The sequence below is a fragment of the Alligator sinensis genome, unplaced genomic scaffold (assembly GCF_000455745.1).
Source record: "Alligator sinensis unplaced genomic scaffold, ASM45574v1 scaffold104_1, whole genome shotgun sequence".
In the NCBI taxonomy this organism is placed as follows: Eukaryota; Metazoa; Chordata; order Crocodylia; family Alligatoridae; genus Alligator; species Alligator sinensis.
In genome coordinates this window covers 3,712,901-3,728,869 of record NW_005841867.1, presented here as the reverse complement: position 1 = coordinate 3,728,869, position 15,969 = coordinate 3,712,901, and the positions used below count along the sequence as shown (strand labels likewise).

Below are 15,969 nucleotides of genomic sequence, written 5' to 3'. Positions count from 1 at the left end.
TGCAACTAACAACTGGGAAGTGATCAGATGTCAGACTTTTTGGTCAGAATCTGGACAGAGTACCAGCATGGGTCTAGGCATCATTTAACTACTTCAATCAGATGCATAGCTCTTAATTCACCCTCTATGAAGCAGTGAATTTCAGCTCTGGGAAATCATTCTCATCAAAAGCCAGGCCAAGGAATGGCCCGGTTTGGTTTGCATTGTTTTGTGTGCTCACTTTCTCTCTGTTTACTACTCTGTTTACTACTCATAAAACTGCATAGAAGAAAATGCAGAGAGTTTTGCCCAGGTCTAACAGTGTGATACAACACAAACTTCTACCATAACATCTGAAGGTATTCTAAACACAGGACACCCTCACTATTCACGGATTTGGCATTTGCAGTTTCAAATATTCATGAATGCCGAACCTGCTTCTTAAATACATTTAAAGGAGCTCCTTGGGAGTTGTGTGCTTGCTGCCGTCAGGCCCCGGCCACCACCAGCTCAGCCGTGCCAACCCCCCCGCCCCCCCAACTGCCAGGGGCATTGAGTTCATGAACACAGATGGCGTTCATGAATGCAGTACCTTATTCGCGGATTTTACCATTCACGGGCGATACGAGAACGTATCGCCTGTGAATGGCAAGGGTCGCCTGTATTTACTTAGCTGCACGTATACTAAAAACATCCAAATCCAGAACGCTATCAAAACAATACACTGTCCTCTGCACATACACACTTCTGTCCCTAGGAAGAAGATGAAAGAGAGGATTAACCATTCATGACAGTTGTTAGTCACATCATTAAATGCACTGATGGAAAATATTACTATAGTGACAGCATGAGGCTATCATACATAAAAAGGAAAACAATGTATAGAATAGTATTCATGCCAGAAAAAAAATTAGTTCTTGAGTTGGTTGTAAATTAATTACTACATTTAGATGATATCTCCAGATAGTCATGTGATCTGTTAATTCTAAAATGTGCTGATTTGGTATGAGAGCTCAACCCAGCTAAAAGGAATGCAAGAATCCATGTGCAGGTATTTTACAAATGAACCAATGTGTTTAAAAACTGCAAACCTACAGTCTTGAGCAGAAAGCCAAGGATTCTTCCCTTTGAAACTCAAATGATGATAGCCACAAAATTCTATTTTAATTACCATAGAAATAGGAATATAATAACTGTGAAATAATCAGCTCTTTAAGTCACAGATTAACAACAACGCAAAGCACACATGTAACACATTTTTTCCAATATAGTTCTTATAGTCATCTGCAGAAGAAAATAGCCATTAAACATGATTCATTTTCAAAACAATGTTTTATAATGTAGTTTTGAAAGGTACTACAACATCCTAATCCATAATTAACTTGTCAAGCTCTTTTTTTAGACCTTATTTAAAACTTTACGCTTGTTTTAAAACTCTCCGCAGAACTATTCCAGCTTGGTTCAGGGTATGTACAACCATTCTAATGAACCACTGGAAGTCTAGTGGTTTTGTTTCCCTGGTTGGAAAACTCATCCAGTAGAGCACTGTACAACCATTTGAGGGTTTAGTGAGTGCTGCACAAACAACCCGCCCTGGCAATGGGCCACAGCCAAAGGGCTCCTGTACATGCATCCCATTGTGCTTTGTGGGCTCCTCTGGCTCCTGAAACTGCCAAGAGCAGCTGAGTACACAGGGCAGCCCTGATTGGCAGGCATGTGCATGCTCCTCTGGCAAACTCCTGTTCAGTCCCCCCCTCCCACGCTTTCTGCTGTGAGACTTCAAGATAAAAGCCTCTCTCTGGTTAGTTCTTAGCAGAACTAACTTCTCTCACAAGAGCTGAAGGACCCAGGAGTGGTGCTGCCTGCTACCTCCTTGTCCTCTTGCATTCCCTCTCACTGGAAACTTAAGAAGATTTGTGGTGTCTGTCTTCAGGTGACCCAAGGGATGCTACTTCCTTTGCAAGGATCCAGGGCATGCACTCCTGCACAAGGCTCCTTACTGGTGTGTATGACCAAGCCTTATAGACCTGGCCGATCGCTTTATGAGACCAAGGAAAATGAGGCCCAACTAAAAACCATGCAGTCTGGGATGCTCTGGGATCAATTCCTGACCACTGATTAGCATTCCAGGCTCTATGAGATGAGCAGGGACTGGTGGGAGCTGACTGTCCTGGGCAGCTGGGATGATAAGCAATGGCTGCAGAACTTGCACATGTGCCAGGGCACGTTCAAGGAGATGGTTGCTGAACTAGCTCCGTATACTGAGCCAGCACTTCCTGTAACTATGTCTCTTCACGCATCTCCAACCTAACCTTCCTATCTGCCTCCCATCCTCATGGTGGGGCATGGTAAAAGGAATCCTAATGCCAGTCTCTGCTAGGTAGCCTTTGCATTCTGATGAAATAAAGCCTTTATTAGTTTTTGGCAGTTAGAGGGATGCATGTTCATGGGGTTGCCTAGCTGGTCTCAGCCACTGGGAACAGTTTTTTAATCAGGGTCCAGCTGAACCCTGTCAGTGTGGACCTATCAGCGTGCAACGCAGACCTGGGCAGGGGAGGGGGGTGCAACTACTGATGGAGTTCTCAAAGGAGACGAGAGAAAAAACGAGGGCCAAAGGCGCAGAGCCAAGAGAAGTGAAATCATGGCCAGGAGTCCATGGCCAGAGAGGGATGGGACCTGGGCTACGGGCTCACAGCCCAAAAGGTGTTAAACCAGGGCCAGGGGCCCACAGCTCAAGAGGGGTGAGATCTTGGTCAGGGACTCACAGCCCAAGCAGAAGGGAGGCAAGACAGGGGCTGAAGCCTGGAAACCCAGTCTGGCACAGGAAACCTAGGCTGAGAGGGGCCCAACAAGAGACAGATTTTGCCTCAAAATGATAACTGGGGACATCTGTGAAGCATGGATGTGGCTATAGGGGCAGAAGGAAGCCACAAATAGCCCATAAGGCAACAGGTGCCCTGGAGGACATGGACGGCCAGGAAGGCCCACCTAGTGCTTGAGGGGCAGGACTGGGACCAGCAGAGTCTGGAGGGACCTGTTGGCTGATGGACAGACAAGGGTTTTCTCTGGGACTCTAGGGCAGCCTCCCTTTTTACAAATTAACTAATTACATCAAGGTATGGCAAGCCAGGAAAAAGGGAACCCTAGGGCCCCAAACTTGCTACAGGCACACAGTTGCCTCAACATCATCTCCCTGCACCTCTGGAGTACAGTGCAGGTCTGGTGAAAGAGGCGGGGGGTTTTGGCCCCAAAGGAGTCAGGGGGAGTAGTCTGCTTTATGCTTGGCTGGAACAGTGGAATCCAGCCTGAGTGATGGACTGTCTCCCTGGAGGGGAGGGACAGACAGAGCAAAGCATGCTGGGATAATGGAGGACAGCATGGCGGCTCCTATCGGTATGTGTTTAAGCATTCATTTTCCCAGTAGAAACTCTACTGGGGTACTTCTCCCTCACTGGAGTTGGCTGATTTTTTTTTATGGAACCTGCCCTTTTTGTTCCAGTAGAAAATGTGTGGTACACCTAGGGCTTCTCCTGGGGGAACTGCAATTCTGCTTGTAAAAACGTAAAATTTATATGCACCCTCAGAGATCCTGACCAAGGCTTCAGGCACAGGAACCTAAAAATTAGGCTCTCATGGCAATACTTAGACACTCCACAGCTTTAACTGAAATTAATAATCAATTAGGGCCATGCCCACTGTTTCAGGAGGGAATATTCTCAGGCATGTCACACCAACCTGCTTCCAAGTGCACATGCCGAACCTGGGAATGCGGCAATGAAACTGTCCTGCACAGCCAACAGATATCAAGAGTGGCTGTAGTCTATGGATGGATGGCTCAGGAAGATAAAGGTGTATTGGAGCTTCTTATCCTAAATTAACGTGGCCTAAATTTAAAGTGGGCTTACCATCTAAAGCCTATTCAATTACATAAGCATATAGGTTTAATCCAGTTACTACAGAACAGCTGCACATTTGGTGACCTCTTTAGCAGTGAGGCTGAGCATGTATATAATGAGTGTCTATGGAAAATGAACTGAACTTTCATCCCTCTAGATAAATCCTGCCAGGTGAAGACTGAGACGCAACAGCAGGATAGTTTGGGAAAATTTTAACACCACTGACCATGCTGTACTTATTCCATAGAAAACTAAGGAATTTCCCTTATAAAGCAAGCTGACAGCCAATTCACTGCATAAAAAGATAATGGGAAGAGAGAATAAGCATAAAAGAACTGTTTGCTGTCATAATATTTATCAATTAGGCTATGGAAAAGCATGTATTCATTGCCAGTGTATGCCCATTTCATATAAAAATAAATGCTTTAGGGAGAAAAATATATAAACCATACCTTTTTCTGCTCTGTGTATGTCATGCCTTTCAAGTAAGAGATAGCGAGGACTTTCAGGAAGGAAAGGCAAAATCACAACTTGGATCACTGAAGGAACAATAATCACTCCAAATAAGTAAGGCCACAGAGATTCCTACAAACAGATACAAATATGATAGTTAGTAAAGTTTTCCCATAGTGAAACAAAGAAGAAAAACAGCTTTGAGGCAAAAGCTGTCTCTTCTGATCTAAATAGGTTAAGTAGACAGTTTAATATGTCTTCCTGTTCAGCTTCATCATGGATTGTTAGACGGCCTCTTAATATTGAATTAAATGGGCCACAAACAGACCCAATCACAATGCCACTCATTAGTTTTAGAAATAAGTACAATCATAGTGGCTATGCAATACTTCAATGGCTGTTCGTTGTATATCAGTCACATCCAATTCTTTTAAAAAATAATTTGGACCAACTAATACACTTCACACCTCAGGAAATTATAAAAATTATATTTGGGAAAAACATTTTAAAGCATATTTTCTATATTTCTAATAATCAAACCTGAGACAGGCAATAGGACATTTCTGTACTGGAGTCATGACAATGGTCTCAGTCACATCACTTCTATACCACACGTAAAATTAAGATAATACTAACTAGAGCAAATCTGTGGCTGATTAGGATTTCATGCTTGCCACTATGAGGCATACAGTAATGACTCAGAAATTCACTGACAGTATATATGAAACTCAGATTTTCCTTTCTCAAAACATCAAGAGTTTTGACTTCAGTAGACTTCAGATTTCACTCTAACGTCTACTGCTTTAACTAAAAAATACATCGCCTTTGCGGTACAAGCCCTATAATACAATTTAGCAGTCCCAATTCCACCCAGTAGAGAGCAAAAACATATTTGATCATTAGAGGTAAGTGGGAAATTATTTCCCCTGCCTGTCAAAACGCTCATGATTTTGAAAGCTTTCCTGTTTTGCAAAGAGAAAATATTAATTTTTTTTCAGAAAAGAGAGACAGAAGAAACCAAACCATAACAGTCAATCAGCTGGTGGCTAGAGCAATGAGGGAGTTCTGCTGCCTGACCTGAATTAGACAGAACCCAAATGTGAACTGGGTCTCCCATACCCCAAGTATATATGCCTTAATCACAGGGCTACTGGTGATTCTGGAGTAGGTTTCCATCTGGTTTCTAACTGAAATTATATATATTATACACTTAATATTAATATATCAATACCACATAATCAACTATATAATATATTCAAATATCACTACATCAACACTAATGTATTAATATTTGATATTAATATATTTTATGTATTATTTATAAAAACATTATTTATATATAAAGTGTCAAATATTATTTATAAAATATGTATTATTTAATTTATTTTATATATTTCAGCACAGACCTATGCTGAAAATTTTGCTGAAACTAGCACATTTCAACTAATATTTCAATTTCAACAAATAAGATTTTTTGGGGAAAAAAACATCTTGACATTCCAGCCTTCCCCAATTATAATGCTTGCCCTTCTCTTCACCTGCCTCAGAGTCACATTTTGGGATCACTCCATATAAATAGAAAGCTGGGGCAAAATGCTACGCTAGGACTAAGACGTTAGATTATTTTTAATTAAAAAATATAAATACAGGATATTAGTCTTAAAATTAACAGTGTAGATAAATTTACTCTAAAAATAATTCCTTTCTAAAATAAGTGGTTCAAATAGTACATGTATAGTACTATTATTATTTGTTTTGTGATCTCAAAGCATTAAAGGGAGAAATAATTAGTAAAATTACCATATCCCTGCCTATGAAATAATTTATTCTGATTTTTCAATAGGTGCCTTACTTTTATTTTTAAAACTTTAAAATGGATTAAGGATTATGTTTTTCTTTCTTTTGTCTCTCAAACACCATTTTTCTCCTCAGAGAAATTTAACTGAACATTTTACATCTACACTCCATTTCCTAGTTTATTTATAACTCTTTGGAAGAATGGATTAGAAAAGTGCCTTAATTCTAAGAGTGATTTTATTGAAATATGTACACTGCATAATGCATGCATGATTTTCACCAGGAGTTTGAAAAGCTATTGTATACTATTTTAATGTGGACTTTCCTTAGCAATAAGACTCATAATGACATAGGATGCTACACAAATGACTATGAACTGACAGTCTAAGAGCATTAAACAGTTGTAATTATTAAAGTATAATTGTTACAATCAAATAACAAATACAAATTGGTTACTTTAAGACATTTTTACAAAGGTTTCGGTGAATTTCATTAAAGATTCCCCTAAAGCAAACAAGAACAATAATATACCAGAATGAAGTCTTCTATTAAATTGCAGTTGAAAACAAAAACTAAAATAATACAAATATATTAACATTTTCCTTCCATTGCAGTAGGTTCTGAGCACCTTCATGCTATACACTGAGATCTTGGCTACAAGAAATCACCAAGGCCAAGAATTTAGCTAACTCTCGAGAAAGAGAAAAAGAGTGAGAGAAAGAAAAAGAGAGACAGACAGACAGACAGACTGAAAGAACGAAAGCTGGATATTTCAAGGATTAATCCATGGGTTGTCAACCAGGGGTACGCATACCCCTAGAGGTATTTGGAAAGGTCCTAGAGCAGGGGTGGGCAAAATGCAGCCCGTGGGCCAGATGCAGCCCACCAGGCCATTCTATCTGGCCCACAGGGCCCCTAAAAAATGTAAAAAATAAGTACTTATCTGCCTTGGGCTGCCTGTCATGCAGTCCTTGATGGCTTGCCAAAACTCAATAAGCGGCCCTCCACCCAAAATAATTGCCCACCCCTGTCCTAGAGAATACACGTGGGCAGGCAGGGATGGAGTGCCACCACCCCGTGCCACCACCTCCCAGGAACAGGGCTGGGGAAAGGGCAGGGGGGAGTACAAGGGCTGCAGTGCCCCTTTGAGGGCCACACAGGTGCCACCCAGCCAGCCGGACACCTCCGCTTTCCCATGGCTGGTCGCACATGCAGCTCTGTGGGTTGCTGATGGACAGTGCGTGACTGGCCGGGTGTGAGGCCTACCAGCTGCCTGCAGAGCTTCACATGCAACCGGCTGTGGGAAATCAGGGCACAGTGGCAGTGTGCAAGCCCCCCCACCCGGCTGCCACCACCAGAAGGGGTACATTTCTTTAAAAAGGTTGAAAACCCCTGAATTAATCAGTTATAGTAATTAATGTTAAAATTATGGAAGGGATATTAAACTGTAGTTCATCAGGACATAAGCCAAACTTTAACTACTGGAAAGCAGGATGAGACCTTCTATGAGGGCAATGTATTCCACATCTGCTTACTATGGGTTTCATACATCTCCTTCTGAAGTTTCTGGCCTCTGTCAGAGACAGAACACTGTATTAGATGGACTGATATTTGATCCAGTGTTATAATCTCTGTTTTTCTCTTGACACTGATGTAAGAGCAGAAGTATAGAAGGCCATATAAGGTTTGTGGACTATAATTTAGTAATAACAGACTGAATTTTAGCAACAGAAAATGTAAGGTGGCTATCAAGGAAAAATATATCCTAAGAGTGAAATCTGTTAGATTGGAATAGTGTTACAGGAGAAGTGTCCCATAAGTTGAATCACTTAAAATTCAACATGACAAAGCATTTAGAAGAACAATCTACACAGAGGCTGCTATATGGAAGATGTTTTATACTGGCAGAGAGATAAGCAGTTTGACCTAGAAAGACCTAATTTCTATCAATATTAGGAATTCATGCAATTCAACCAAAAATTCATGCTGCTACTTATAAAAAAAAATACCAGAAGTATAATATCAGAGCAAAGTGGAAATGTTGTTCACCAACCCCAGTTCTTTTGTACTAATATCATATCTTTGTAGACACATTGTGTGTGTTGTGGGTGCATTCACTCTAAGGGAAACCCAGTTCTTTCATGCATAATCTGCATCCATATTATGAGAGCTAGCATACATATCTGGATATGAGATTTAAATTTACTTTCATCATTATCTTTGACATTTGATTAACTTTGGTCATAACAGTCAATATGTTTATTGTTTAAACCTAGAAAGAGACAGCAAACCTGGGGAAAATACTATTTCATGAATAGTTTACAGAAAGCGTAACAGGAAAATTTGAGTTTGCCTCTGAGGAAAGAGACAGGAGGTGATAGTGTCTCTCTACTCAGCATTTGTTAGGCCTCATTTAGAGTATTCAGTGCTGTTTTAGGCTCTACATTTTAAAAAGAAAATGGAAACGTTAGAGAGGGTCCGGAGGTGGGTGACAAAAATGACAAAGTGCTTGCAAGGCAAGTTATATGAGGATAGGTTGAAGGAGGTGATCATGTTCAGCTTGTGAAAAAGGTGCTTAAGAGGGGACATGACAGCATGTCTTCAAATACTTGAAAGTTGCCATAAAGAAGTAGTAAAACATCTTTTCTCACTTGCTGCAGAGAGCAGGACACAGACTTGTCTGGAAGTTGCAGCAATGTAGGCTTAGACTGGATATCAAGAAAAAAATCTTCACTGTTTAAACAGTGAGGCAAGTGAACAGACAAGTTAGGGAAGTTTTTGCATCTCCATCATTGGAGGTGTTCAAGGGGAGGCTGGACAGCCACTGGTTAGGGATGATCTAGGCATAGCTATGCCTATGTTCTACTATGTTCTTCCCCATGTTTCTGGGCACTGCTGATTTCCATATGGGGCTGGGAGGAGACTTTTACCCTCCTGCTGCTACGTGTATCAGGCTTGTTTTTCTTAACCCTTCCTCAGAGGCACTGGGTGCTGGCTGCAGACAAGACTGGAGATTTTGACTGGGGCGTGCCAATGCTTCTGCTGCGACTTAAAACAAGAGGTTCTTGGCTATAGGGTCTTTGCCCTCTATTTAGGGTCAGACTGACTGCAATATTTTGGGAAGGAATTTTGCCATATTTGGGGAAGGAATTTTATCCTATCATCAGATTAGTATAGACCATGGGGTTTTTTGCTTTCCTCTGTAGCAGGGGCCATGATCCTCTCCCTGGGACCTCTTGAGCATATTTTTAACAATCTTCGCAGCAGCAGGACATTGGTTGCCATGGCCCCCCTGCTTTACCTGTGGGAGATTAAGGTGTTATGTCTTGTGTTGTGTCAGGGTTGACTGTATAATTTTGCTAAGGTGTTAGATAATGGATTAGTATGGGATGGTTTGGATAGGGATGATCCTGCCTCAGGCAGAGGGTTGGACTAGATAACCTACAGAAGTCCCTTCAAGCCCTACTTCTCTCAGGGAGTGTCTACACGTGCTTCTTAAGCGGGCTTAGTCTAAAATTACCATTTTTAAGGTGTGTTAAGTGCATGTGTCTACATGTGCGCACCTTTAATGTGCTTTAAAAAATGGCTATTTAAGGCTATGTGAGCCTAAATAGCCCAGTCACATTAGCGCACATGTAGATGTGTTAATGCGCATAGTGCATCTACACGTGCACTAACGTGACTTAGCTATTCATGCCTAAATTTAATGTGCCTCAATGTGCATTAGTGTGTCCACATGCATCTAATTGCCTTAATGCACCTTAAGAAAAGGCACAATAAGTTTAGGCATGCATAAATACATGTGTAGACATGTCCTATGATTCTAAACTATTTAGGTATATGGCGAAAAAAAGCAAGAAAATAATTTGCAACACAGCCAAGTCTGCTCTCTTTCTATGCCTAAAATATCTTATTTCCAAATTTTTCATTAAAGCTAGAGAGAAAAATCTTAGTAGCTCTCACACGTCAGCACTTCAACACTGTCCCATCACTGGCAAGTCCATTTCATTTCAAATTTGAGACATGACTCAGAAAGGTGTGAACAGATTGCTAATCTCATGCTCAAATGTCAAATATTTTTAAAGTGCTTTACTTAAAGCACTGAACAGGATAGAATGTTTGGCATCTTGCATGGTTACGTCCTAAAGGCACCACACTATGCTATGGGATTTACTTTTCCATCAAGATGGGTCATGACCAACTCACCGTCTCTCAGTAAGGCTCACTGAAAGTTCTCTCAAAACCATTTTTTGCTACGAAAAATTAACATTCTGATGGAACATATTTTTCATGACATTTGACTGCTGTACAAGGAACATTTTGAATTTTTGAAGAAAACTTGAACATCTAAAACCTGAAAACTTCTTGGTTTTCAGCCAAAACTCAAATAATTTCTATTCAGAATTTTATGCCTTTATTTTCCTCAATGGGTCATATTCCTCTATGGGCCACAGGAATACCTCTCTCATGGTGCACTACTGTGACGGGATTACTAATAAGGGAGACTGAAGAGCATCACAAGAAATATTATCCAGTCATCATTTTTATGGAAGAAAATGAAAACATGAGGCTTCCATGCAAGGAATTCTCATAAGGAACCAGAGTATCATTTCTAAATGATTTTTTTTCAGTCTTCCATTGAAGGAAGGGAGTGGGAGCAGGGTTTTCCAAAGCATCTACCCTCTTTCTCTCTCTGTCCATTATTTTCAACCTGATAAGTGCTATAAGTGTGGCAAGGTCCATTTTTTTTTTTTCTCGGAAGCATTTAGGCAGAGAGCAATTTGAAAAGAGGGTCTAATTTTTATGAGGAGCATCAGGAGATGCTAGCCATCCACCTCCGGTAGAAGGGCAATAGTCTAGTTGCTAAAGTGGAAAATGAAATGGGGCTGTCATTTTAATTGCTGTAAGGAAACCATGAGTACAGAACAGCATCTGCTAATGCAATGACATTGTTTATAAGACAAAAGAATATATTAAAAACAGCCCTTGTTACTGGTTGTCTAGCTCTTTGGGCAGAAACATGTGTTTCCTTTATTCTGAATCATCAAAAATGTATTGGTGTTAGTAAACAGAATGTCCATTAGTTTCCCAAAATATTGAAAAAATAACAGTTCCCTAAAATGCTTCCTAATTTCATTTAGCCTGTACTAGAAGTATCTAAAATAAAATCTTATTTTTGATTAGCACCTTGCATTTCTTTTACTTTTTTTCCCTTAACAGCAAGGACACGTGTGCAAAGGAAAAAAAATAATTGTTTTAGTCCATTATTATTATTAATGTTCTACCAGTTTAGAGAGTCTATCTACAATAGACCTTTGCTCTTTACTAAACTTCCCATACTCTTGAGGATTTGAAATTCACCTTTTTTCCCCTCCAAAAAGCCAACACAGTCTTTACAGTAAATATCATACCATGACAGAATTATAGAAAAAAAATCGATCTTACCATACAAAACACTGATCTTCCTATGTTTCCTCTACAGAGGAATTATTCTACATTTTATTACTACAACTTAGAGAAGGGAGGAAAAAAAGACTTCAGTGAAACTTCTCATCTAAGGCAATAATAAAGATACCCTCACCTTCCATCAGTGAATTTTAATGCATATAACTTTTATAGTTCATAGAAACCTGCCCAGTCTATTGTTTTCCCTTTAGACTAAAGACTTTGGCCTTTTCTACAGGCAACTTGAAACAATTATTCATAGATGTTAGGGTTGGAAGGGACCTCAATAGATCATCGAGTCTGACCCCCAAAATTATATTTTGTTCCTCTTCAAAAAGTGTACGTTAAGATTTGTTCTTGGTACTGACGGCCTAATCAATACTCATTGAAGTCACAGTTTCATATTTGGTAGGGTTGGAAGGAACCTGAGCAGATCATCAAGTCCGACCCCCTGCCATGGCAGGAAGAGGTCAAACAACCTCAGTAAGGTGTTCATCCAGCCTCCTTTTAAAGGTCCCCCACAAGAGGAGCCAACACCACTTCTCTTGGAAGTTGGTTCCAGATCCTAGCTGCCCTAGGAATGAGAACCTTTCTGTTGACTTCTGAGGAGAGGCTGAAGGGACTGGGTTTATTTAGTCTGCAAAAGAGAAGACCTAGGGGATTTGTTGGGCAGCATTGAACTACTTGAAGGGGGTTCCAAAGAGAATGGACCTGGACTGTTCTCAGTGGTGGCAGATGACAGAACAAGGAGCAACAGAATCAAGCTGCAGCAAGAGAGGTTTAAGTTGGGTATTAGGAAAAACTCTCTCACTGGAAAGGTGGTGACGCACTGGAACATGTTACCTAGACAGGTAGTGAAATCTCCATCCTTGGAGGTTTTTAAGGCTCCAGAAAGCTCTGGCTGGAATGATCTAGTTGGGCACGGTTCTGCTTTGAGCTGGGGGTTGCTCTAGATGACCTCCTGAGGTCCCTTCCAACCCTCATTTTCTATTATTCTATGATTTCAGCAGACTCTGGATTAGATTTTGAAATGCTGCAAAATTACTTGTGTTCCTGCTTGCTTCTCTCCAGATTTTTAGGTTCCTTGCCTCTAAACAGGAATAAGCAGGGAGCCTTCCTCCCTTTTTTGTGTCTTTGTGACAAGACTTTTAGCAGAATTCACAGATTCCATTGAGATCTGACAGGCCCATGCCATAAGAATCTCTGCTGTGGCCTTGAACTTGTGATTTATCAGCTATCAACTGTGTACTTTAGTGCCTGCACCACCCCAGCAACAGAGAGCCTAACAGATGGAAAAAAGAGATCAGCTCAGAAAACTACATTTGGAGGCCAGAAAGTGAAGAGAGAAAGTAAGAAACTAAGTTAGACCTTGTAAAAGAAATTAAAACAAGCAACACAAAAGTTTTAGCCATATAAATAAAATTAGAAAAGAAGTGGGACCTCTCTGCAGTGAGAAGAGGGTTAAAACTAAAAATAATTTATTCATTTCATTTTTGGCCTTTGCATACCATTTTCATTTTAAACAATGAAGACAAGGTAAAACAGAGACAGGATTGGGAGAACAAGTGCAGAGAAACAGAAATTACCACATCTGAGGTAAAAGTAAAACTCAAAAATCTTACTACATTTAAATTGTGAAGGATGAAATAATCTCTAGCCCAGTATACTAAGAAAACAGGCACATGACATTTACAAGTCTAGTAGCAAAGATTGTTAATAAATCTATCAACCTGGGAAAGGTGTTATATTCCCAGAAAATAGCAAACTAAGTACCTGCAGTAAAGAAAGAAGAAAGTTATCTGAGCAGCTATAGTCTTGTTAACTTGACCTCAACAGTGTACAAGGCTTTTGAAAAAAAACTAAGGAAAGCAAAATTAAAGACCTGAAAGAAAAAAGCGTAAGATGCAATATAGGATTACCAAAAGTAGACTGTGCTATCTTGTCTTAATACCTTTCTTTAACATTGAGTAAATTTACTGAAATGTGCCAAGTTATATAAAAAAACCTCAGTTCACACTGAATTTATAGACAAGGAAACTTCATATATCTGAACATCAGTAAAGTGGCTGATGCAAAGCAACATGAGAATTATTAACATGGGGCATAGTACAGGAATCATAAAGTAGCCAAAGAACTAACTAAGGAGGAGATCACAGAGGCACATCTACACATACATTTGATCTGACCTAATTTTACTCTGGTGTAAACTACTCTGGAGTAACCATTTTTGGGCAGGCATCTACACATGTGGGGATTAGGGAGCAGATTTGCTGTTCCTGCAGCCCTGCAATGGGACCCTGCTTACACTGGAGGGAGCTTGAGGCTTTCCCTGGGTGCTAGCCCAGGAGCTGGCAGGGAGCACCAGGCCAAGAGACAGCTTTCCCCTGGCCCCAGGGGGTTGCCTGCTGCCCCCGTGCCCTGGTAGCAGGGAACTCTTGCTACCAGGAGTGCCAATGTCCTCGTGCCAATGTCCCCGTGCCCTGGTAGCAGGGAACTCCTGGCCCTGGCTCCCCTATCAGGGACAGGGGGCTTGGAAAGAGATGCAGGGAGAGGCAGGTCCTAGGCCCCCTGTCTTGATCCACCAGTGAGGCAGCTGGTAGCTTGCTGCTAATGCTTGCAAAGCAGGGCAGGTAACAGACTCCCCTGTCCACGCCAGCAGGGAGCTCTCAGCACCAGCTCTGTGACCATGGGGCTGGTGCTGGGAGATCCTTATCTTCTAGTGCTGGCCCCACAGTCATGGAGCTGGCGCTGGGAGATAAGGATCTCCCAGCCCCCAACTCCCTGATAATGATGGCAGAGCGAGGAGCGTGAAGCTCTCTGCTGCTGGGGCAGGAGGACATAGTACCCACTCAGGCTCCTGTGGCAGAGCCTGCCCCAGCAGCAGGCAACTCCTAGGGGTAGGGAGTCATCTCCCACCCCCTGACAGATGGCTGGCTGGGAGCAGATTTTACTCCTGGCCAGGCGTTTACATGAGTGCTACTGTGATATTACTAATTTGAGTAAGTTTGCTACTTGCATTTGCAGGTGGCAAATTTACTTTGGATTAGGGTGGGTTACTGTGCAGTAAGCATGTGGACGTGTAGATGCACATGTTTACTTTGCAGTAAACTATGATAATGCACAGTTAAGTGTCTTGTGTAGACGTGCCCAGTGAGTGGTGCTGAAAAGGGAACTACTAAATTGAAGTAAGATGATAGGAAGGTCCTCAAAGGTCAGTCTGGGGACTCAGCACAAATTTGCATTACATGACCTGACAGAAAAAGTGGGGGTATGTGGCTGAAAGCCAGGAGACATATCAATATACAAGAGGATTGAAATGTCATACAGGGGACAGATGACCTCAAGGATCAAAGTAACAGATGTCAGAAAAATTTTAATAGCATACAAAGCAAGAGTACACATCTAGGGAAGAGTTTCTCAAACAGGGTTCCACAAGATCCTTTTAAGGGTGCCATACAATACTATCATTGTTAGATATGCAAACACTTGCACGTAATTCACAAGTTTAACCCACAGATTTCACATAGGAATCCAAAAACATGAGGTACTAAGACCACTGCACAGGTATCTAGTGAGACCTAATCTGGAACACTGTGTGCAATTCTGATAACCTGTGCTCAAGGAAGTTGAATTTAAACCAAAGCTGGTGGCAAGAAAGGTTGCTATGATTATCATGGAAATGGATAGCCCATCTTACGAGAGGAGACTAAAAGAGCTTGCCTCGTTTAACCTAGAAAATTAAACAGTATAGAGAGCAATCATATGCTTTCCCAAAGTACATCAGGTGAATAAGCTGCAAAGAGGAAAGGTTTATTTAAGCTGAAGGAAAATATTGGCACAGAAACATTAAGGTATTGTACAAAACTGTCCATAAATAAATGTAACTATAAATGAAGTGGTTTCTAACCATCAGAAGAGTAAGGTTCTGGACTAGTTGCACATAAGCTAAACAGAGGTAGCGTTAGTTTGAAATAAGGCAGAAGGCAGGGCAGGGTAGCACTTTAGGGCAGAAACAGACATCACCACACAGAAGTTGATCAGCTGTGGTGGGACATAATCTGCTTTACTGGGCAATAGACACATTACCCTTTGTATGGTAATGTAATCAGGACCCCTGCCTGATGCAGGATACAGGGCAATGTGTTGCTTTGCCAAGGGATTCCCCGAGTCCCTTGATGGGTTCTGTCAGGTCAGTGGAGGAGGCATGGGTCAGTGAAGGTCCCAATTTGGAGCAGCACAGAAGCATGGGGTGGTACAGGAGCTGGCACTGGAGGGAGCCAGGGAATCCTCAGCACCTTGTGCCTTCCTGCTGGGACCTGTTTCATAGTAGCTAGGGTCAGGAGGGACCTGAACAGATCATCTATCCTGACCCCCTGCCACAGGCAGGAATGAATGCTGG

The 15,969-nt window shown here is 41.4% G+C and overlaps 1 protein-coding gene across 2 annotated transcripts in view; it reads right to left on the bottom strand.

Annotated features, from left to right (window-relative positions):
* The window catches only part of SLC2A9 (solute carrier family 2 member 9), a 204,067-nt gene that overhangs the window by 96,412 nt on the left and 91,686 nt on the right, over window positions 1–15,969 (bottom strand). For both annotated transcript variants that reach the window (XM_025192520.1, XM_006016786.3), the window contains one exon: window positions 4,328–4,460. In XM_025192520.1, the coding sequence (XP_025048305.1) occupies window positions 4,328–4,460 (133 nt within the window). The remainder of the gene's footprint in view (window positions 1–4,327; window positions 4,461–15,969) is intronic.